Source organism: Pongo pygmaeus, chromosome 16, assembly GCF_028885625.2.
Source record: "Pongo pygmaeus isolate AG05252 chromosome 16, NHGRI_mPonPyg2-v2.0_pri, whole genome shotgun sequence".
In the NCBI taxonomy this organism is placed as follows: domain Eukaryota; kingdom Metazoa; phylum Chordata; class Mammalia; order Primates; family Hominidae; genus Pongo; species Pongo pygmaeus.
In genome coordinates, this window is record NC_072389.2 from 36,118,893 (window position 1) to 36,144,135 (window position 25,243).

Here is a 25,243-nt window from a genome sequence, read left to right on the forward strand (position 1 = left end):
TGTCTGGAATTCTCTTTGGTTTTGCACTTACCTAATAATCGCTTATGAGAAATATTAGTAGCCAAGGAAGTGAAGTGCTGCTAATGTCATTGTGTGTGTCAGTCTTGGACAGATCACTATTTACAGTGGAATGTGTCAGAATATCCAGGGGTGAAGACTGTTCGTTTCCCAGATGGCCAGATTTGGAAACCAGACATTCTTCTCTATAACAGGTAAGCATATTGAGCAAAGGAAAAAAATGATTTTATGCTTGCATACATGTAGCTATCACGCATATATGAATATTTCACAGAGTTGCTGGATATGTTATCTATGATCTGGGGCCACTGCTCCCTACACGGCTTTCCGAGCGGCCAGGCCTTTGAGAAGCAGCTCTGTCCCTGTCAGCCAGCATTCCCTGGTTTGGCATGCACACGTGCACACACTGGCTAGCCTGCTGCTTAAGATGCCCATGAAGTTGTATGTTCTCGGAGCCTAGTGTTGTTTCTGTGCATATTGGCACGTGGAGTATTCTTGCGTAAGGCAGTACCTTTGTTCTCTGAATGGCAGCAGTTATGACCAACAGCAGAAAGTGCTGGCCTATGGGATGCACTGCTGGAGCCCACAGTTTGGACCCGCGTCCTCATCTGTGTTGCCCGTTGTGCATTGGAGAGTTCTGTGGCAGAGATGGCTGCAGGTGAGCGTGAGGACTGTCATCTCTAGCTGCATGCAGAAACTTCCCCTGCAGGGTATATACCTGAGTTCTAATAGTCTTTCTCCTGAGGTCAGGAAATAAGGGACACATCAGTAAACCAAGGCAGTCTGACTTGCAGACCAGATGCCTAAAAGGCAATTATTCAGGCAGGGTAAGTTTCTAGAAGCAGTAAAATTTCTCGTTAAACTGCATAGTCAAATAAGGGATCCCAGAATATTTCTTACTAATAAGGTGTCAGATCTCATAAATAACGTCATGAAAAGAAAGTTATTTCCTAATCATGACCACTACCTTTGGTCCCAGCTGAATGAAGAAGGAAGCCCAGGCTTTCCTGATGCAGGGAACAGTGTGACCAAATTGCCCTCGATGGTCACTCGGTGATCCCGCTGGACAAGCAATGTGTTGTCCTACATGGCTACTTCCAGAAGGCTGGGCAATGCTATTTCTTGTATTGACTTTTCATTCTGCCTCTGTCTTTGCATCTGGGGGGCCACATTTCACTTGAATCATTGGGCCCGTTTCTAGAAGAGTATCCTCTTCTCATTTGCTGCCACTTTTCTGCTTCTTAAATTAGTTCAGACAACTGAGCTTTGAAAAACGTCTAAAATAGGAGTAAGTGGTCCCCTGTTGAATGGATCAAACACGTGCCTTTCCATGCCTGGACTTTGGGTCTTCTATTTCTTCGGGGGCTGTATTAGTTTGGCAAGGCTGCTGTAACAAAGTGCTACAGACTCGGAGCCTTAAACAATAGAAGTTACCCTGTCACAATTGTGGAGGCCAGAAGTCTGAATGAAGGTGTTGTCAGGGCTGGCTTCTTCTGAGCCTCTCTCCTTGGCTGGTAGATGGCTGCCATCTCACTGGGTTCACGTGACCTTCCCTTGTCCCTGTCCGTGCCCTAGTCTCCTTTTCCTGTAAGCACTCCAGTCAAATTAGAGTAGGGCCCCGTGCTCATGACCCCCTTTTACTTTACCTTTTTAAAGGTTCTGTCTTCAAATAGAGCCACACTCTGAGGCACCAGGTATTAGGATTTCAACATGTGAGTTTGAGGGGGATGCAACTCAGTCCATAATGAGGGCATTGTATCTGACTTTCTGAGGGCAAAGGGTCAGGGTTGAAGAAGTCTCAGTGTTAATTTTAGCTGTAATATTTACAGTCTGTATAACCTTTGAGTCTCAGATTTCTCCTTTGAAAAACGGGGAAAGTGTCAGCTTCATAGAGTTTGGAGGATCACTCTGTGGATGTGTGTAGCACACTTAGTCTGGCACTTGGAAAAGAGCACACATTCCATAAAGGCAGTTGTGTGTTTATAGGCAGAATGATGAGGATTCCTGCTCTTAGAACAAGATGGTAATTTAACAATTTAGAAAAAAAAATCAATGTTTTTCATTTTCCAATTCAGATTTTTTAAGTTTGAAATCAAGAATAAATTTTATAACATTCAGCCTGAGCAATGTACGAGACCCCCATCTCTAACAACAATAACAACAACAACAACAACAAAATTAGCTGGGCATGGTGACCCGCACCTGTAGTGCCAGCTACTCAGGAGGCTGAGGTAGAAGGATCCCTTGAGCCCAGCAGTGAGCTTTGATTGTATCACTGCATGCCAGCCTGGGTGACAGAGTGAGATGCTATCTCCATATATATATGTATGTATAGAGAGAGAGAGAGAGAGAGCCCCACCATATTATATGTATAATATGTTGGTGGAATCTTATTAACAAGGTTACAAGAGGCAGTTTATATGGCCTATATGTAGGATCTTTAACTCCAAAATGTAAAATGTTTGATGATTCCAAATGCTCTGGCTAATGAGAAATTTCCAAGTTGTAATTGAATTTCAAGGAGCAAAGATAGAGCAGTCTCTACCTGACAAATGTTACCAGGGTCCAGGCCCTCAGAAATGATCCCCCCCTCCACATGCCTGACTCAGCTGCCAGTGCAGAACCCCATTGCTCACACATCTGTTGAGCTCTGCTGAAGGATCCTGCTCATTCCTCTTTCCCATGGTGGACGTAGACCACGTCCGCCAGGCTTCATCATGGAGGATGTAGAGGCTGCTTCAATTTCTGCTTTTGTTTTCCTGAGACATGGAATGTAGGACTTTCTTTCTGAAGTAACTACTAAATATATTTTGAAGTAACTGCTAAATATATGGCCCGTAGGTCCACATGAACCCAACGTGGAATGAATAGATTTCAGAGAATATTTAAGCCACTCATAGACACTTATCTATTGCTACAGAACAAACTACTCAGAACTGAGTGACTTAAAGCAAACAACTCAGATTATTCCTCTTGATGCCGTGGGCTGTCCAGGCCCATGTGGTTGGTTGTCTCTTTCATGTGGCACTGGGCACAGCCACGGCTGGTGCTCCACTGGGCCGGCGTGCCAAGGGGTGCGCTTCCACAGCGGGGCAGGACTGGGCTGAGCTGGTGGGGACGCCGGCCCTGGCAGGAAGCTCAGCCATTCAGCCGGGGGCTGTGCACCCACCCATTCTGGGCCTTTTCCACAAGGCTTGGTGTCCCCCAGGTTGGTGGCCAGTAGTGCTCTGACAGGAAGGAAGGAGAGGCTGCTGGGACTCTTAAGGACTGAGTGTGGGGGTCCCGCAACAGCCCTTCTCCACATTCTGTTGGTCAGAGTAGGCAGGAGCCCAGCTTGGAGTCAAGAAAGGGGAAATCGGCACCCGTATCTAGGACAAGAAGGGTGGGAGGGAGGCCACAGGGTGCTCTGGGGACACTAGTGATCACAGCTAAGGAAGGAAAGCAGTGAAACTGCAAGGGTCAAAGTAAAGCCCCGGGAAACAGAAAGACCAGAAGAGGCGAGCATCGTGAAGGGGAAGGCACACTCTGCCATGTGCCCGCTGAAAGGGGCAATGTGGGAGGAGAAGCAGGCAGGAGGAGAGAGCTTCCAAACAAGACAGATCTTGTCATCCCTGCCCCCACCCCCCGCCTTGCTGGCTGGCTTCCCCTTCCCGCCTGGACACACTGTGCAGCCCCCAGGTATGTGCTGACCAGCCTACCCCTGCCCTGTAGCCTTGTCCACTCTCCAACCCTACTGCTTGTCCTTTGGCTCATTGCTGCACCAGTGCTTCCAGGCAGAGTGTTTATATGAGCTTCTTGCGGAGTGAGGAATGCCCACCCCTTAACTCCCAGTCAGCCAGGGAAACCTCCCTGACACCTTCACCCCTGCCAAGTCTAGAACACATTTCTCTGTCACGTAGAAAAGGATTCCTGTCCACGATGGCACTTAGGGTCTGCTACCTCTTAGGGGCACCTAGCAGGGCACTTGATACACATTTATGCAAAGACAAGATGGAGAGAGGAAGGGAGGGTGCAGGAATTATTAGGAGGAGGAGCGAAGAAGATGGATCGGTGTAATACAGTGCGGCTAAGAACAGCCAGAGAAGAAAGAAAGCAAAGGAAAGAAATCATGTAGGCAACCTAGAAAACATTCAACTGAGACTGAGTCCAAAAATTGACACAGGAAATAGCAAAAATAGGCTTCACTAGTAATATCCTAACCCTCTGATATTCTGTTATTGGGGATTTTGAGAGATACCGAGTTTAATGCTTTCTGCCAGCTTCTAGGCATGGAAAATAATATGTTCTGCTTAGTAGACTCATCTGTTAGTTCATTATTGTCTGAATGGAGTCGAGGGGCTTTTCCTAAAGGAGAGGGTTAAATGCATCCTGTGTAAGCCCCAGTTTTGAAAGCAGTGTTGATGTAGCTCAGGTGAAGCCTCCCAAACATGTCTGTCCTATTTCTCACTCTATTCTGGTTTGATATTGGAGTCCCCACGTGAGTCACTATTGCTTTTTGAGATATAATGCATTTTCCATGCTTTAAAGTGGCTGGGTCACTGCAAAACAGCCATCTCTGCATCATTTCTGGAATGGGCTGCTGTATTTCCTTGATGGATGGGGAACAAGTCGTGCTGCTGCCAGCCAGCTGGCCAGGTCGCTCTGAGGAGAGGATGGTCACGAATAAAAGCGTCTCTGTCTGGTGCTGATCCCAGTCATTTCTTTGTTGCTTTATTTTGCTTTACTTTAAGCCTGCGGCTCAAGGAGTTTTCTGAACACCATCTTGCCTAAAATGGGTAGCAATTATGGATGGCTTGCCGTGATTTTCCCCTTTGGATGGAATTAAAGGCCTTGCTGGGATCAGCAGTCGGCTTGCAGAAGGACAGTCTGAATCCCGCAACTCTGCGGATGCCCCTGCACCGTGCAGAGACAGGCAACTGCCTCACCCTCTCTGGGCTTCTCTGTTTCTGAGTTGCTCGGTCAGAAAATTCTATTGCAATAATGGAAATCTCTTTTGATGAAGATATTTAAAGATGTTTTTGTTGGCTCTGAAAGTTTAGAACAGCATGGGGTGTCAGCCATCCATTTTCATTGAGTGTGCAAAGCTGCATTTTCATCTGCAGGCTTGTGTCTTTCTTTCACTCGTTTTCCTGACCCTGTGGCTGACAGCAGAGCCTGGGGAGGGGGCTTGTATGCAGGACACACTTGAGAGCAGTGTGGCCAAGCCTGTAAGCACTCGTAATTGTGCTCATCATTGTTGCCAGACATCTTAGGGAACCTGGGGGAGCCAACCCAGGACAAGGATTCCTGAGCATTTAGCTTATTTGGGAAGGGATCCTGGGAAGCAGGATGAGGGGAGGGGGAGTGAGATAGGGAGGGCAGGCAAGCCATTGGAGTGAGCATTGAAAAGCAAATCGTACTGCGGGCAAACAGAGCCCATTCCTACTGGGGAGCTCTGGGAGACTGTGTATAGCACATCTCAGCCTTGTTCTGAGGAAACCGGGATGCTTATCTGCCAGCTGCCTTCCATCATAGGCTGAGAGCTGCTTCCAGGGGTGTCAGCTCCCTGCCACCTCTGGCTTGCCTGCCCCATGTGTGGATCGAGTGCAGAGCTGCAGATGCTTGCAGTAGGCAGTTGTCAGGGCCTTGGGCATGGGAGGATAATTGTCGACATGGTCTGCTACAGCGCAGATGAGCCATCCACTCACGTTCTAGTTGCTTTCACCCTGCTGTGATTGTAGATCCAATCTCAGCTTCTGGTGGGGAGCATAGCAACAATATGGGTGGAAGGGAGAGAGTCCTAGGACTTGAGGGTCCTAGGGGTGAGGGTGTTCTCAGCCAGAGCAGAGGAGGCAGGCAGGTGGCAAATTTCACTGGACTAAAGAAGAGCCCAAGCCTGCATCCCAGCAAGGGGTGCCTGTTCCACGTGGGCTGCGATGTGTCTATTATGGAGTCGTGGCAGTGCACACATGGAATGGCATCTTAGGGAGTGAATCTGTGAGATGTAGTGTTGTCATGGTTAATAGCTCCTGAAATTGTGGTATCCCTCAGCCTAACCAAGGTTGGCCTGCTGGTGCTCAAAGGCTCGTAACGCAGTCATGGCCAGGCTCTTGGAGGGCCCAAGGGCATCACTGGAAGGTGATATGGTTGCTATAGTTTGAGTATTTGTCCTTTACAAATATTTGAATATCCGTCCTCTCCAAAATTTGTGTTAAAATTTAACCCCCAATATGACAGTATTGAGAGGTGGGACCTTTGAAGGGCAACTGTGTCATGAGGGCTCTGCCCTCATGAATGCTTTAATCTATTCATGGATTAGTGGATCAATAGGATATCATGGGAATGGGACTGGTAACTTGATAAGAAGAGGAAGAGAGCCTGAGCCAGCACCTTCAGGCCCCTCCCCATGCGACACCCGGTACCGCCTTGGCACTACAGAGAGTGCCCGCCAGCAAGAAGCCCTCACCAGATGCAGCTCCTTGACCCTGGACTCCCAGCATCCATACTGTAAGAAATGAATTCTTTTCTTTATAAATTACCCAGTTTCAGGCATCCTGTTATAAGCAACAGAAAACAAACTAAGACAGTAGTAGTTCCAGGTGAGCAGAGGTAATTTTGCTGCTGGAGATCTCAGAGAAGGAGTTTTGAGGATGTGCTGTTACAGCTTCTGTATTAATCAGATATTCGCACCTGAGCTGGAGGGAGGCTGTTTCTAAATCATGTGTGGTGGGAAGAGGGGGAGCAGCAGCTTGTTTTCAAGCAGTGAGTGGACCAGCCAACCTATGTTTGCATCTTCAAAGTCATCCTCCAAACTGTCCATCTCACTCTCCCAGGTCTCCTCATGGTCACTCTTGCTGTTTGTTTCTAATTTGTTCATTCACTCAACCAATATTTAGTGAAGGCTCCCGCAGCGTATCACACACTGTTCTAGGAACTTAGGATTCAGCAGTGATCCAACCAGACCCAAACCCACCAGAGAAACAGAGATGGGGAAGAGAGGAGGGGGGCATGGGCCAGAGTGTGGGTGCTCCCAGAAAAATGAAGCAGGAAAGGGAATGGTGAGGACTGAGCCAGAGGTCAGGGAGAGACCAGGAGACAGACTAGAGGGCTGCGAAGGAACAGGCCCTGTGATATCAAGTGGAGAGTGTTCCTGACAGAAGGAACAGCCAGTGCAGGGGCCCTGTCAAGAAGGCTTGTGAAAGACTTCGAAATGCAAAAAAAAATAGTGAGGGAAGAGAAAAAAAGACACCTGGGTTCCTACGGAATACTAGCCATGGTCACAGGCACCTTCCTGGTCATCTGAGTCTGTAGTGGACTGTGCCTGTCATGGTCTCCAAACTAGTTTTCAACTGTAACTTCTAGAAAACTGATGGCAAAACCAATGAGTCACAGAGAAGCAAATGGGTTTTGCTGGTGGACCAATTCCCCTGTCGACAGATTCAGATTAGTGTGCCTGGTTGTCTTTGTATGTGTCTGCTTTTAGGATGCTCTGCAGAATTGGTTTTAACATTTTCCTGGTTCCTTCATTCATTAATGACTTAAGTAGTCTTTGACACATGATCACTTTATATTTGTGCAAGTGTCATGATTTTATCTTTTAAAAAATCCATCAATTGCCCTGAGGCAGGAACATGCCGTCCAGGTCTGTCCTAGGAGCAAATTCAGCTGCTGTGGCTGGAGAGAATTGGTGAATGGGGAAGCCAGGGTTCAGAGAGAGGGTCAGAGACATGATGGGGGGAGCTGGGGACCAAGTCGTGGAGGCCTTGGCTTTGACTGTGAGACAGGAGAGGCTCTGATACCTTTGACAGAATTTTTGTTTCAGTTCCTTTTTGCTTTGAAAATTAAAAAAATATATTTATTCATATTCTCCTCTTGACTTGTTAGCAATTGATTCCCATCAGGTGATTTTGTCCAGAAGTTATTATCTGTTCTTTTCTGCTTGTACACTCCTCCCAGCCTGTGGCAGTGGGCAGGTTTTGCTTTTGTTGTTTCTTCTAGCATCTCAGCAAGAGGGAGGAAGGGAGGAACGGCAAGTGTGTGTGTGTCCTTAATCAGCCTGTGATGGCCCAGCTGTTTGCCTCGGGCTAACTTGGAGCCCACCTGTCTGCACCAGAGTGAGTGGACTGTCGCTGGCTGACTGTTAATGCTGCCTGCCTCATCCGGTGCTTATTGAAGGTCCCATGCACTGCGTTCAGCCTACTTGCCCGCAGCTCCTGGTCTTCAGCACGCTGGAGCCAAGCCCCCTTTACTGGGCACTCGCCCAGTGCCAGCAGATGATAGCCAGGAAATTGTGGCCTTATGCCTTCTTTCTGGACTTTATGAAGTCTGTTTGAGCGTCCACAAATCTCAGGGCGGGAAGCTGGTGCTCAGAGAGGTTCAGCCACTTGCCCAAGGTCACCCAGCTGGGTCTGCCTGACTCCATAGTCTGACTCATTACTGGCCAGTCTCTCGACACATCAGGAAAGAGCTCGGTCTCTTGTGCTTTATTTTCTGAAGTTAAAAAGCAGAGAGATCCCCTCTCCCTCCCTCTGAGCCGGCTCCACTTTCGCACCTGCTCTGGGCTGCTCTGCCAGGCTCAGCCTTCCACTTCCTAAAAAGAGTGAGTTTGTTTTCTCTGAAGCTGCTGTGGGATTTTCTTTTCTTTTCTTTTTTTTTTTTTTTTTTTTTTTTTTTTTGTTTCTGAAGGTGCTGTGGGGTTTACTGTCTCTTCTTGACTGGTTTCACTCAGCATCTGACATTTTCTTTTCTTTGACCATATCCCCTGCCAGCCAGTGTGGGCCACAGAGCAGTGCCACAGCAGAGCGTGGAATGACAGAACCCAACTGCTGTGCAAGAGTTTGAGCAGAATTTCAAGCAGAGGACAAGTGCTGCGGTGAATAGAATTTTGTGGGGATGGTGTTGCATTGAGGTGGCCTGGGTGAGGCTGTCTTCTGGCACGTGGCAACAGGCCAGTCCACGGAGCAGCTCCCCAACCCCCTGCACCCCCAAGGGCCCTGAAGCTAATCGTGCCCAAGAGCTTATTGATCTTTGTGATGTGGAACACAGAGCCAGCACGGTTGTAAGGGCTGTGTGATAAATACGTGAGACAGGAACTCAATGGGCGGTTCAGTCTTCATCATGAGCTGCCTGAGGGAGCAGCGCAGGCAGCCAGGTGAGGGCCAGGGTCCGCCACCACCCCGCCCCTTCCCAAACCTGCTGTGGGTTCCCTGCGTGTGTCCACTGCCCACCAGAGATGCGCTCTTCAGCTGTCTGCACAGGAGGAGACTTACGAAGTTGTGTGTGAGGCATCAGAAGGCAGCTGGGCCTCCCCAGCATGCGAAGACCTCAGCGGTGCAGGGTGTGGGGCCCGAGCTGGATGCTCCCCATCGCTTGTATCAAAACCTGGAGAAACAGGCTTTCGTTGTGGGCCAGGGCCACATGGTCGGTGGAGCTGATGCTGTCAGTCGGCTGGGTGGTATTTTCTGGGGACCTACTCTGTGTAAGATACTGTGCTTCTAGGAAGACACACATTCACTGCCCTTGAGGCATGTGTAATCAGTAGCAAATCACTTTACTGTGGGTGGTCTCATCTGATGTAATTTTGTGTCCTTCAGTGAAGTCATCTAAAATTACTCTGCTTTACAATTGAGGAAATGGTTTCTGAAATTAAATGGCTTGTTGATGCAGTTCTGAGGCCTTGACTCCAAACCCTCGTGCCTTTCCCAATCCTTGACAGGCTCTTTGTGGCTGTAAGACAAGGGCACAAAGTGCATCTTGCAGAGCAGAAGATGACGTATGTCAGGGACATAACATCTTAGAAAGATCTGGAAGAGAGAGAGAGCCTCATCCAGTGGGAAGGCGTGGGCAACTGTTCACGGCAGGGTGGCCATACATCTTGGCCTGTCTGGGACAGCCCTTGTTTGTGCCTGAGGTCCTGGCACTGCTGTTAATGGTACCTTTTTTCACTTTTAAGATGGGGCACTTCATGGAAAGACATGTAAGTTAGGTCATATGGCACAGGGCCCTTAGCGGGGGTGGAGAGAGATCACCTTGGAAGGGACTAAATGTGGCAGGACCCTCAATGCATATGCTTGGAATGAAAGGGAGTGGGAAAAGAACAGGATAATCAGGTCAGGGACTAGCTTTGATCTAAGGAATCGCCACCAGCCCAACTGGACTTCTCTGGAAATCTGTCCCTGACTCCTGGCCACAGTCGCCTACCGTAGGCTGCTGTGTATCTTGGAGGACTCTTTGTAAACATCACACGATGCTGTGGATGTGAGTTTGATACTCTTGTTTTTCCCCACTGTCCAGCAAGCTCCTTGGGAGCAACCACATTCTATTCACGTGTTTTAATCCCCCTAAGTTAGTGTGACAAGTAGCACATGGCAAGCAGCACATTGCAGTGGGTGAGGGACTAGACTAGTGAGGCCGCTACCCTGTTCCAAGAGGGAGTTGCTGGAGGCCAGAACCTGGGCAGTAGCACTTGGAACTCAGACTCTCTGGATCAAGAGAGCCATCTTCTAGCACTCTTAGATTAAAAATAAGTAAGTTCTGATTGTGTGGGACAGGGATGTAGGGTATGAGTCCTATCCCGAGAAGCAAATTAGTCTAGAAATTATTCTCCTTTCTCCTCCACTACCCATACCAATCTATCTTGAAGGATTATCCATTTGAAATTACTCTGGTGATCTTTTCACATTACTTGTGGTCTTTTTTTAATATAAATTTTACATCCTTAGCTAATCACATTTTTGTGTTGTTTTCTTTATGGATCCTTTATGGCTTTGGGGTCCCAGACCAGGAGACTATCCATTTATTCTACTATAGTTTCTTCTAATAATTTTTGGTAAACTAAATAGTTTGTTTTTTATTGTGTATGGTTTTATTTCCCTAAAATGTTTGTGTATGCTATGAGGTAAGGGTCTAACTTTACTTTTCTTTAAGGGATAGAAAATAATTCTAACAGCACTTATTGAGCAATACATCTTTCTCCCCATGGAATTGAAGTGGGATGGCTATATTCATTTATGCATGTGCCAATGCCATACTGAGAGCTGAGCAGGGTGAATAAAAAGAGACATATGTCTTGAATATCTTGCTGCGATTTTAAAACACTCATGATAAAGGTAAAACCCTTATAAGCTCTCAAAGCAAAAAAAAAAAAAAATCACAGTAGCAAGAAACAGTAGCCTAGTAGAGGACTACTTTCAAATATTGAAGGGCAATTATTTTTAAAATAAAATATTTTGTTGAACTGAACTTTCTGGGCAAAAATGAAAGCAGTTTTAAGTATGTAAAGACTCAAGTCTGAAAGAATTACTCAGAGTTGTATTCCAGCAAAATGAGAAGAAACCAAGAAAGAGGCAAACCTGGAATATAGTCAGCACTCGTGAGTGATGGAATCACTAAAAGGCATAGTTCAGTCTAATTATTTGATGAAGTTGTTAAATGGTTTTTGTTGGCAGGGGACTAAGAAGTAGAAGAAGTAACAGCAGACGTTTGGTGTTGGCCTTCTTTGGTTCATGCATGATAAAGATAACCCTCGTTAAATGCACAAAATGAAAAAAAGTACAAGTAAATATGTATGTTAAATATTTGAAAAGCTATCAGAGTAACAGAAATAGTATCATAACTTCCAAACCACTAGACATAAAATAAGGGACCAAAACCTGAAGTCGATACCTCTAATGCAAGAACAGAAAACTGAGAAACAGTGTAAGTATGGGGTCTCTCATGGGTCCCCGGCATGGGTATGAACATTATTTTAAACTGAAGACATTTGAGATTAAACAGATAGGGGAAGAAGCTTTTTCAGAGCTTACTTATCTGAGCTTACTTATCTGACTACAGGCAAAAACTTCTGGGAGTGAGCCTGGCATAAATCTCCTTTCTAGGGGAGTTTTTACTGGCTGGAAAGAAGATGGAAAAGACCAGTTGCACCTGCATAAACAAAACTTTCCCACAGACCTTCTTATCTCCCATTTGCTCCCCTAGAAACCGATTTGTTCTTTTCATAGAAGCCCGTCCTCTCCCCTCTCTCTCCCCTGTGAAATATATAATCTCATCTTTAGCTGTTTGAAGAGTTACATTTTTCTTTGTGCCCCCATACGCATGTAGGCATAAAAGTCAGTTTTCTCTTGCTCATCTGTCTTTTGTCAGTTTAATTCCTAAGCCCCCCACCCCCCAAAAGAATCTATAAGGGTAGAGGAAGAGCATTTCTTCTCTAACATGAGAAAATCTGGCCAAAAAAAATAAAAAAACAGCCTACAAAAAACCAGAAAACAAACCTACTAGCAGAAACAAGTTAAAACAATCACTAATCACAAAAATTCAAATGGGTTTAAATCCCATAACAGTTCTCAAACCAAAACAGACTCCTAGATTGGTTTCAAAAAATCCAAATCCAACTATATTGTATATACGGAAAGTAGATTTTAATCAAATAATCTATAAGGTTGAAATGAAAAGGATCGAAAAACCATGTCTGCCAAATGCCATAAGAAGAAACAGATTTAACATTGTTCTTATTTCACAAATATAGATGAAAGACAAAATACGTAAAAAGGGACAAAATGAATATTTTATATTGATTAAAGGAAAATTTATTGAGAAAACAAAGTGCTCATGAATAATTATGTTGCAGTGTGACTGCAAAAAATACAATCAATGCTGATGAAAGTCAAAGGAGAAATTAACAAAAACCAGGATCTCAAGAAAGGTAAGTATGCTTAGATGGAATGAGATAAAACAGTTGATAAAACTAACCCAGAAGATATATAGAAAGATTTGTATCTAACAAATATTTCCCAAAAGTAGTAATATTCACAAAAAATAAACTAAGACTGGAAGAAAATTCATAAGCAGATAAATATTACTCAGAAGAAAACTGGCAAACAAAGCTGACTGTTGAAAAGTCAGGTGAATCCACCTCAAAGTCAGAGATAAGGCAAAGATGAGAAATGTTAGGGACTGAATGATTGTGTCCCCTCGAGAATTAGTATGTTGAAATCCTAACCCCCAAGGTGATGGAATTAGAAGGTGGGACCTCTAGGAGGGGATTGGGTCATAAAGGTGGAGTTTCATGAATGGGATTAGTGTCCTTATAAGAAGAGATACAAGGGCTTTCTTCCTGTGTCTGCTTATTTGGCCATCTGAGGACACAAGGAGAAGACGTGTATCTGCAAACCAGGACAGTTGCCCTCCCCACACATCAGATCCGTGGGTGCTTTGATCTTGGACTTACAGGCTCCAGAACTGTGGAAGATAAATATTTGTTGTTTAAGCCCCCCATCTATGGCAGTCTGTTATAGCAGCCAGAACTGACTAAGACAACAGCTATCGCTGCTTTCAACTGCCGGGTGGATGCCCTAGCCGGAGCCCTATGACAGCAAGTTAAAAAAAGATATCTAAATGTTACGAGGAAGAAAAAACACTATCATTACTTCCAGTTGATTAGTCACCTAAAGGCAGACGCAGCTGACAAACTTTGAACTAATAAAAGATTTAAGAAAGAAGACAATAGCTGAGCTAGGTGTGAGTGAAGAACAGTGAAGTGAAATGGAAAGAACAGACCTCATTTACACTCATGATAACCATAAAATACCAAAGAATCAACCTGAGACCCATGCACCAAACCCTTGTGAGGAAAATGATAAAAATTCACCAAAGCACCTGAAAGAGTGAAAGAGTCAGGAAGCAGCACGTGGGGTCTGCTAGCTCTCCTTCCCCTGCAGCTGGGCCATGTGTTGGAAGCCTGGAGTAGCAGCAGGGTTGCTGCCTGGGGTCCCAGAGTCAAAGACTTAGAACTGCTGTGCCTGGGCTGCCTAGGAGACTCTAGAGACGCTCCACTGCAGTCTTCCTGGGGTCAAGAGGGGACAATCGGGAAGAGCTTTAAAAACTCTCGGGCTACTCAGGGAGTTCTTAGACAGTGCTTTGGGCTCCATGTGGGGGATCTAGATCCTGCTTGCCTGGTTTGCTCTTCTGATTCAATGTTCCAATATCTGCTCTGGCTAAGAAGCTGCCAAGTGATTGTTAACAATGAAAACTGCATCTTTACCTCCTCAGGGTCTGATACAGCAGGTGTGGAGTACAGCTCAGGAATCGGTCATACGTGGTCCCCCTGGATCACTTCTGAAAGACTCTGTCCTGCTGGGCATGAATGCCAGCTTGCATTCCTTTAATTAGGTGGAAACTAGGAGGTATTTGGTGGCTGGAAGTCATGAATTTCAGCCCATACACTTACTTCAATTACATGCTTGTCTCCCTCCTGCTGTCGGGAGAAAACCAACTGAGTGATGAATGGTGCTCTCACCATTGGTGGCTGATGGCAAAAAAAAAGATCCAGAACTTGATTTTGACAAATGAATGCTTCTCCCTGATACCTAGTTTCTGCTTCTCATTTTCCCAGGGATGCATTAATGCTAGAGAACTTTAGTGAATCACTACAGAATTATTTATGCATTTTGTAGTTAATAGGCAAAATATGTTGCGTCTGTAACATAGCTCCTTTGATGTTCTTAGTACGCAGAACATAGTATGGATTCCACTTTATTGACTTCCAGATGGTGCCTCTAAAGGTTATGACTATGAGCTAGTTAAATGTTTTGTCCCTACCAGTGGGTTCATGGCTTCATAAAGACCTGTGGTAGGTAGCATCTGAGTTTGTAGTTTGCATTTATTTCTGACTTTTAAGTCTACATTGACACAGTCTCTTTATCTTGGCTTTGTTGAACTCTGCCTCATTTATTATGACAGCTGACTTCAGGTTGAGGGCAAGGCAAAGAAAGAAGCCTTCGTATTTCAAAAGAACAAGATGGATAGCCACGACACAGTCAAATTGGTTAATTTCTGTTCCTCGTTCCCTAAACTGCTAAATTTCATTTTATATGTCTTCCTTCAGTCCATCTACTTAATATATTTTATGTGCTTAGACTGACTGCATTTTTCACTCATCCTATTTTCCATGGGTTTTTCTCATCATCATTTTAATAGTGACATAATTCATAGCGATGATACTTTCTAGTTCACCATTGTTGGATCTAGTACGTTTCTAACATATTAATAATTATAGGTCACAAGAAATGGAAAAAAAATTATGGGGAGGTACATTTTCATATTCGTCCTAATATTCCCCAGCAGTAACACCTTAAATAACTCTAGTGTAATATCAAAGCCAAGAAATTAACGTTGGTATACTCCACAAAGTTTATTCAGATTTCACCAGTTTTACATTCATGCATTTTTGTGTAGTATATCTAATTCTAAGCAATTTCATCACATGTATTGATTCATGTAGCCACCAACAAATTAAGATAAAGCAGTGTTCCACGACTGTAAAGATCTCTTGCGCTATCCCCTTATAGCCACATCCCCCTTGTCCCTAACTCCTGGCAAACACTAATCCATCTCTGTCATTGTGGCATTCCAAGAATATTATATATGTAGACTAATATAGTTTGTAACCTTTTGAGATTGGCTGAATAGTGGTCTATGGTATGGATGTGTCACAATTTGTGTAACTGATACTCCATTAACAGATATTTGAGATGTTTTCAGTTTTTCGCTTTTGCAGTCATAGCTTCTATAACATCTATGTCCACGTTTGTTTGTTTTTGAAGGTGTTTCTATTCATCTGGTATAAATTACATAAGCATGCAATTGTTAGGTTGTATAATAAGCAGATGCTTCGTTTTATAAGAAATTGTCATCTCTTTTCCAGAGTGGCTGTTCCCACCAGAAGTGATCAAGCTATTCCACATCCTCCCCAGAATTTGGTGTTATCACTATTTTTTTATTTTAGCCATGCTAGTAGGTGTGTAGTGATAACCCACTGTGTTTTTAATTTACATTCTCCTAGTGGCTAATGATGTTGAACATCTTACTATGTGTTGGTTCGTCACCTGTATATCCTCTTCATTGAAATATATGTTCATGTCTGTTTGCCCATTTTCTAGTTAGATTGTGTGGGGTTTTGTTTGTTTTATTTTTACTCTTGAGATTTAAGAGTTCTTTATTCTAGATATGCCTTTTGTCAGATATGTGTTTTGAAAATATAGTTTGCTTTCTGTAGTTTATCTCTTCATCTTCTTCACAGGGTCTTTCACAGAGTAAACATGTTCTTTTTAAAAATTATAGGGAAGTTGTTTATCAAATTTTACTTTGATGCATTGTGTTTTTGATGTCAAGTCTTAGAACTCGTAGCCTAGAGTCCTGAAGATTTCCTCCTATGTTTTGTTCTAAAAGTTTCACATTTTTAAGTCTTACATTTAAGTCTGTTATTTATTTTAAGTTGATATCAATTTTTGGTATGATATCTGAGATTTACATCAAAGTTTATCCTTTTGCCTGTGGATTTTCAGTTATTCCAGCTCCACTCATTGAGAAGACTATATTCCTCTTCTGAATTGCTTTGAAAAAATCAGTTGGGTATATTTGTGTGGGTCTACTATTGGGTTCTCAATTCTGTTTTATTAATCTAGATATCTCTTCCTCTATTATAGTCTTTTGCTTTCATTGTATAGTAAGGCTTAACATTGAGTAAAGTGTTTCTTCCCGTTTTATTGTTCTTTTTCAAAATTGTTTTAGCTATTTTAGTTTCTTTGTTTATATAAATTTCAGACTGACTTTGTGTATCCATATGTACAAAACTCTTGCTGGGTTTTTAATGGGAATTTTGTTAAGCCTACAGGTTCTTGTAGGGACAATTATGTTGAATCTTCCAATCCATGATCATGGTATGTCCCTCTTATTTCAATCTTCTATGATTTTTCCATCAGTATTTTGTAGTTTTCAACATGTAAGATTTATGCTTGTTTTGTTAAATTTATATTTGTTTCATTTTTGACCAGTTATAAATGATGCTGCATTTTCAGTATCCACATGTTTATTGTTAGTATAGCAATTAATTATTTTATGTTGATCTTGTATTTCTGACCTTGCTGAACTTACTCATTAGGTCTAGCAGTTTTTTTTTTAATTGTTTTTGTTTTGAGAGTCCTTTGGATTTTCCACAGACCATCATGTCACCTGAAAATAGGAACTTTTTAAATTTCTTTCTGATTTCTAGGCCTCTTACTTCCTTTACTTTCCTGGCTAGGATTTCTAGTATTATGGTGAATTAGAATGTTAAAAGTGAACAACTTTATCTTGTTTCTGATCTTATGGGGAAAGCATCCGGTCTTTCACTATTAAGTATGATGCTAGCTGTAGGTTTTTTGTGGAATTTCTTTTATCAGGATGAGGAAGTTCCCCTCTATTCCAGTTTTCTGAGACTTTTTAATATGGATGAGTGTTGAGTGTTATTACTTGCTTTTTCTGCATCAATTGATATAATCATGTGATTTTTCTTCCTTGGCTTCTTAATATGGTAGATTACACTGATCAGTTTTCAATTATTGAACTAGCTTTACACTCATGGAACAAACTCTACTTGGTCATGTGTGTAGTTCCTTATATATACTGCCAAGTTGTATTGCCAATATTTTATTAAGGGTGGTTTATGTATATTTATGAGAGAATGTGGTCTGTAGTTTTTGTTTTGCATTTTATAAATTTTTTCTACTGTCTTTGTCTAGTTTTGGTTATGAGGTTAATAAAAGCCTCTAAGTGTTTTATCCTTTTTTATTTACTGGGAGACAGTTATAGAATTGACATTAATTCTTCCTTAAATGTTTGTTAAAATTCCCCAGTGAAGCCATTCAGGATGTGGAGATATCTTTTTAAAAAACATTTAAAATTATGGACTCAATGTGTTTAATTGTTTTAGGGATCTTCAGCTTATTTATAGCCTATTGGTTGAGTTTTGGTAGTTTGTACTTTTCAAGGAATTGGTGCATTTCATTTAAGTTGCGAAATGTATGTGTTAATTTCTATGTAAAGAGTTGTTCATAGCTTTCGTCATCATTCTTTTGATGTCTACATTGTCTGTGTAGTGACATATAGGATACATTCGTAGTATTAGTTTGTCAATTTTATTGATATTTTCAAAGAAGATTTTCATTTCATTGTTTTTTTTCTTCTTTTTCTCTTCTCTGTGTCAGTGATTTTATACTTTTATATTTATTATTTACTTCCTTCTACTTGTGGGGCTTGTCTTCTCTTTTCTAGTTTCTTACCGAGTGAGCATAGATATAGACTTGAATCTTTTTCTCTTTCTTAAAATAAGCAGTACTATAAATTTATTCTCAGCACTACCAGCATGTCATACATATTGATACATTGCATTTTTATTCAGTTCAGTGTATTTTTTTTCCATTTCCTTGAGACTTTCTCTTTGACTCATGGATTATTTAGCAATTTGGCATTCAGTTTCCAAGTGTTTGGAGATTTTCTTGTCATCTTAATGCTATTCATGTCTAGTTTGATTCCATTGTGGGCAAATACCATACTTTGTGTGGTTTCACTTCTTTTAAATGTATTGAGATTTTTCTTAGGCTCAGGATATGGTCTATCTTGGTATATGCTCCATGAGTACTTGTTGGTAGACAGTTTCCTAAATGCCAATTAAGTCCTGTTGTTTGATGGTGTAAGTTCTTTTATATCCTTGCTGATTTTCTGTCTAGTTGCCCTGTCATGAATTATTGAGAGAGGAGTGTTGAAATCTCCAAATATAGTTGTGAACTTGTCTATATCTTTTGAAAATTTCCATCAGTTCTGGGGTCACGTATTTTGAAGCTTTCTTCTTTGAGAAAGGATTTATGATTGCTGCGTCTTCTTGGTAGATTGAGCTTTTATCATTATGTAAATTTACATCTGTCTTTCATAATTTTCTTTTCTTCAAGATCTGCTTTATCTGATAATAATATAGTTACTCTTGTGTTTTTTGAGTAATGTTTGCAGGGTATGTGTGTCTGTGATATATATATTATATATATATTCTTCGTTTTTTCTTTTTCCTGCCTTTCTATGGTGTATTTAACATTTTTTTAGAATTTCTTTTTTAGAATTTTTAGAATCTCTTTTTTATTTATAGTGTTTTTGAGTATGTCTCTTTGTACACCTATTTCATGGTTGCTCTTGATATTACATTTTATGTATGTAACTTATTACATTACTGACTACTGATATAAACATCTTACTGGTTCAAGTAAAGTAGATAAATTTTCTTTTCCTTCTTTTATTGTTTTTTTCTCTCTTTCAAGAACTTCCTTGAGCCATACTTCTTGGGTAATTCTGCTGGTCACTAGTTCTCTTAGTTTTTTCTTCATCTGAAAATGTCTTGACATTTCTTCATTATTCCTGAAAGATATTTTAACTGGATTTAGAATTTTGAGTTTACAGGTAAGTTATTTCAGCATTTGAAAACTGTCATACTACCTCCTGCTGGTCTCCGTGGTTACTGTTGAAAATTCTGCTGTCATTTAAATTTGTTGTTGTTGTTTAGTTTTGTTTTTCCCCCTTACGGATCATTTTTCTCTGGCTGCTTTCAAGATTTTCTCTTTATGTTTAATTTTTAGATGTTTGATTATGATGATTCTTGGCATTAATTTTTTTGTATTTATCTGGTTTGGGTTTTACTCAGCTTCTTGAATCTGTAGATGTATATCTTTTGCTAAATTTGGAAAATTTTTAATAATTTCTTCAAACATTTTTCATTCTCATTTTCTTTCTCTTCTTTTTCTGAGACTCTCGTGACACAAATATCAGATTTGGTTATGGCTTCACACCCCTGGAGGCTGTGTCGATTTTTTTTTTTTTTTTTTGGTCTATTTTACCTTTGTTGCTCCGACTGAGTAATTTCTATTCTGCCTTCAAGTCAGATTCTTTCCTTTGCTATCTCCACTCTACTATTGAGCCCAGCCCACATGTTTGTAATCCCAGTTATTGTATTTTTCAGTTCTAAATTTTCATTTAGTTTTTCTTTATATCTTCTATTTATTTGTTGAGACTTTCTATTTTTTCACTGGTTTCAAACATGTTCTTAATTGCCTACCAAAGCATTATTATGATTGAGGTTTTAAAATCCAGAGAATTCCAACTTTCTGAATTATCTGTTTTGGCATCTGCTAATTTTCTCTTCTCATTAAAGTTGAGGTTTTTTCTTGATTTTGGTATTACAGGTGATTTTTAAAATTATATCCTGGACATTTTGGGTATTATTTTTTGAGACTCCAAGTCTTATTTCAGTCTTCCTTTTCACTAGGCCTCCTCTGACACTGTGCTAGCAGAGGAGGGAGGACACCACCCCTGCTGTCGTGTGGTCCAGGCCCCCCACTCAGCCTCTGTTGACACCTGGGAGGGATGGGGACCTTGGTACTGCTAGGCGGGAGTGGAAGTCCAGGCTTCCCAAGTGTTCTCCACTGAAACAGCAGGAGGCGGCTGGGTCAAGATGAAGTCACTGCTTGGCCTTCTCTAACATCACCTCATGCAAGTATGGGGAGGAGCATCTCTCTTTTGCCTGGGGATGTTTGAATCTAGAATGCTCACTGGGCCTTTGCTGATGAGGCTGCCGGTGGAGTCCAGCTTTTTCCTTTGGTGTTTCCCTGGGGCAGGGCTCTTGGCTAGACACGGTCCAGCTGTCAGGCTGCTTCTCTCCTGACCATTTGGTGAGAGAGGGCAAGCTTTCCTCAGGACTTCTTTGGTCTGCACCTGTTGGGGTTTTTTTGGTGCATTCTTCTCCAGAACCCAGTTTGGAATAGGTAAGATAAATAGTAAACCTAGGGATCTCAGCACCATGCCGTTCTGCCTGTCACAAAGGTGTGATCCCTTCTGCCTTCTTCTCTGAACTGTTGACAGCCTTCTTATGTTTATTTATGGATTATGTTCAGACTTCTTAGTCATATTTAGCAAGAGTAATAATGCTTACTCAGGTCAGGCTGCCATAACAAAATACCATAGGCTGGGAGGCTTTAAATGACAGAAATTTATTTTCACACAATTCTGGGAGCTGAGAAGTTCAAGATCAAGGGTCTGGATTTGGTTCCCTGAAGAGAACTGTCTCTGGTTTATGGCTTCCTTCTCATTGTGTCCTCACATGGCAGAGAGAAAAAGAGAGGGAGTGGGAGAGGGAGAGAGAGGGGCACGTGCTGCCTTTTCTCTTCCCATAAGGCAACCTGTCCTATCAGAATAGGGCCCTACCCCTGTGACCTGATTTAACCCTGGTCAGCTCTTGCTTATCCTTTTTAGCCATATTACCTCCTTATCATTTTTCTTGTATTTATGCTGTCATAGCAAGTGGCATTTTTCTGAAAGCATATGCTTAGTTTATTTAGACTTTACATTTATTCAGATTAAGGTTGGTCAATTTCTTCACTCAATCTAAAGGAAGAGCTGCTTAAAAAATCAGCCTAGTCATTTTTCAGTGAACCTCAGGTGTGGACTTTGGGCGTCCAATTGTGTAGGAGGCTCTCAAGGCTGGCTGTTTGCCCGGTCAACATTGTCATTGGGGGACGAGCTGGCAGGGCGCAATGTTGTTCCCTTCACCTTTGTGTCTCCAAGTGACCCTTTCCTCATAGGGATGAATTTCCACCCATGATGAATAGTCCTTGTGTGCATAGTAACCCCAGTGTCAGAACATCTTCTCCTTCCACTGCTGGGGATAATTAGCTTCCTTTTTCTTTTGTTTCATACATCTGGAGCCAGAAAAGGCATAACAGGTCACATAGTTTAGAAATGGACATACTTTTTTAAAAATTTCATGAGCTCCTTCACGTCCATTTATCTAGGCTACGTAAAACTGTTAGAAGGAACGCCCAGGCTACAAGCTCTATGAGCAGGCAGAAGGGTGGGGCCCGTGGAGCCCAGCTCTCCCCCACATGAGGCTCTGGGGAGTTCAGTCAACCATCCTGGGTCGCAAAAGTCATTACCCAAGAAGGCAGGAGTAAAACTCGTGCTTCTGCCCTCTTGCCCTGTACGAGGTGGGTTGGAACTGAGAAGGCCAGGACCTTCAAAATGCTGCATTCTCCCTGAGAAGTTGGAATTAAAAAAAATAAAATCTACCATCCAGCGCAAGAAGATGAAAAAGAAGCATGACTGTTTTAGGCTGTGCTCAGTCAGAGCTCAAAGTCTTCCATGGGAGTTCACAACACATGAGGGAAGGGGTGCCTTCTGGTGCTGGTTTGATATGTCCAGCAGAACCCAGGAAATTCCAGCACCAATTGTAGTGGCATGAAAAGTGGTCTGATCTGTGAGGCTCTGGGCACCTGGCAGAATGGAGTGCAGGGCACCAGAGAGAAGTCCCCCTCCGGCCAGGGCCACAGGATCCCCATAGACACAGTAGCAACACAGGTTGGGGATTCATTCCAGTCTGTCCAGTCAGCAAGCTTCATGTGCCATGAACGTGCTCTGCGGATGGTGATTGGGGTTCGAGACATGGGTTTTCTGCAGCCTGACAAATATTCCATGCTCTGATAAGTGTCCAGGTGAGGCCAGGTGTGCAGGTGATGCTATGAGAGGGCAGCCAAGGGCTCTGCCCCTTTCTCTCCTGCGTCCTCCTCCCTCCACATCCATCCTGTCCCTGTGACTACATATGGGTTTTTTTGTTTTGTTTTGTTTTGTTTTGTTTGTTTTCTGAGACTGAGTCTGGCTCTGTCTCCCAGGCTAGAGTGCGGTGGCACGATCTTGGCTCATTGCAACCTTCACTTCCCAAGTTCAAACAATTCTTGTGCCTTGGCCTCCTGAGTAGCTGGGATTACAGGTGCCCACCACCATTCCCAGCTAATTTTTGTGTTTTTAGTAGAGATGGGGTTTCACCATGTTGGCCAGGCTGGTCTGGAACTCCTGACCTCAGGTGATCCGTCCACCTCGGCCTCCCAAACTCCTGGGATTCAGGCGTGAGCCACCACACCTGGCCTGCATCTGTATTTTTAAGCTCTTGTGCCATTTAGCCTTCATTAATTTTTTTTAAGAAAACATTACAGATGAAAACTCTATGAGGAATGAAACACTAAGAAATAATACGGAAACTCAATTTTTAAAAATCAGCTAAAAATGAACTTCAAATTAAAACACATACAGAAACATCTCACTTTGAGCAAGCATTCACAAACATAGCAAAAGGCAGGTTTGGACTCTTAAACACTTAAGACAATAGAAACTAACAAATGATTTGAAAATAATTACACTCAAGTAAGAATTAAAAACACAAATGAGAGAAACCCTTTAAAAAGCAGCTTTGAAAAGAATCAAGTAAAATTAAGAGAGATGAGAAATAATATAGCCATCAAAATTAAAGACAGTGGAGGCATAGAATGTCAGATGAGACACAGTTGAAGGAGCAGAGGCAATTTCCTGCGTGAATCATAGAAAGCTAAATAGATGGAAAATAGGAAAGAATGATTTACAGTCGTTGCAATAATATCTAACACTTCGGTAGTGCTTCTGTGCACCAGGCCCTGTTTCAACTGCTTTACATATATTAACAACCTTCTGAGGAAAGCGCTGTGATTATTTTCAGATATGACAGCCAGAGCACATTGTGGCCAAGGTCATGCAGAAAGCAGGTCTGGAAGCTTGCACCCACCAGGAGAGGCTGTGCCTGACAAGGAGGGCTGCTTCCTCTCATGCCGGGGATAGGTGCTCCCACACACACTGGCTAGAATAGTAGAAGGCAATAATAAATAGCATGTGGGAGAAATGTTAAAAGATTATTTTCAGAAAACAGGTAAAGTTATGACTCACATACAGATATAAAAATGAGCACGTTAAAGAATCTATTTTACTCATATCACATGAGGAAACAAAGCAGATGTTCTCAGTTCAATGAGAAAGTCAAACTAGTACAGATTTATATAGAGTAAAGGAATTTCGAGATGAATTCTAAATGGACACAGAACTTGTTTATCTAAAGGGGCAGGAAGTCAAGGCACTACCAATTAAATCACTACTGGGCAACTGAGAACTTCCGCATCTATTAGCTGCTTACAGTCCACGCACAGTGGCAAAGCAGCTCAGACAGTGAACAGGGTGAGACTTGCTAAGTGAGATCTATGTGCTGTAGGGGACACATCGTTTTCCATTGAAATACAATGATTTTTTTCAACAGAAGCCATGTCCCAAAAGAACAGCTGAAAATGTAATAATATTGATGAAAAACATACATCCTCAGATTCAGGAGATAAAAGTCTGAGGAAAGATATGTGATAGGAAATGAGCCCAAAACATATTGTGCAAAAAAGCTGCAGGAATGTCCAAAGCCAAAAAAAGATCCTAGAAGTGATGAGAGAAAAATAGATAGCTTGCTAACAAAGAGATGGCAATTAGACTGACTGCAGACCTTTTAAAGGCAACAGTAGAAGCCAGAAAAATAAACGAAAATAAGTCTTTTAAGTATGAAAGGAAATAATTGTCAACCTGGAGTTTTATCCTGAGCTAAACCATTCTTTACCTGGGGGGCAAAATCAAGACATTCTCGGGAAAACAGATGCTAAAGGAGTTTACCGTGCAGGGGCTGTGCTACTATTTTAAAAAACTACCAGAAGACATTTAGGAACTAGGCATGAGAAGCAGTGAGCGAAGCAATTGGCAGAGATTCAGGTACATGTAAACAGATTTGGTTATATAAAATAATAATGATGAATTTGAGAGTATTAAAAACAAAGTGGGGCAGGGCGCAGGGGCTCATGCCTGTAATCCCAGCACTTTGGGAGGCCGAGGCAAGTAGATCACCTGAGGTCAGGAGTTCCAGACCAGCCTGGCCAACATGGTGAAACCCCATCTCTACTAAAAATACAAAAATTAGCCGGGCGTGGTGGCGTGTGCTTGTAGTCCCAGCTACTTGGGAGGGTGAGGCAGGAGGATCACTTGAACCCAGGAGGCAGAGGTTGCAGTGAGCCGAGATAGCACCACTGCACTCCAACCTGGAACCTGGGCGACAGAGCAAGACTCCATCTCAAAAAAAAAAAAAAAAAAAGAGGTGGAATTAAAATATTGGAAAATATAGCATGAAATAGTAACTTGGACAGTGCTTGGAGGTAAAACCCTAAGGTGTACTTATATTACTCTGGAAGGCCATGGAGACGTCAGCTTTAAGTAAAATATACAAGGTTAAAATGTGAGAATAACCACCAGACCAGACACATTAAGAATACTATATTTAACTTCCAAACAAGTAGGTGTCGAATGGGGAAGGGATGAAGAAAACAGGAGAAACCTAAATGCAATCCAAGGAGAAAGAAGTCAAAAGCATAACATTAGATGGTAGAAATGAAAACAAATATTACAGTAGACAAGATAAAAGTAAATGGGGTAGCCAGCTGGTTAAAACACAGATCTCCCCAATATATCTCTATGCATTTAAATCGAACGATAGACTGTTTAGATGAAACTA

At 42.4% G+C, this 25,243-nt stretch overlaps 1 protein-coding gene across 2 annotated transcripts in view; it reads left to right on the forward strand.

The window, feature by feature from the left end:
* Window positions 1-25,243, forward strand: part of CHRNA7 (cholinergic receptor nicotinic alpha 7 subunit) — a 135,574-nt gene that overhangs the window by 79,004 nt on the left and 31,327 nt on the right. Inside the window, exon 4 of one of the 2 annotated variants that reach the window (XM_054452387.2) lies at window positions 103-212. The exons of the other annotated variant lie outside the window; for it this stretch is intronic. Coding sequence (XP_054308362.2) covers window positions 103-212 — 110 coding nt within the window. The remainder of the gene's footprint in view (window positions 1-102; window positions 213-25,243) is intronic. 2 annotated transcript variants of the gene reach the window in all.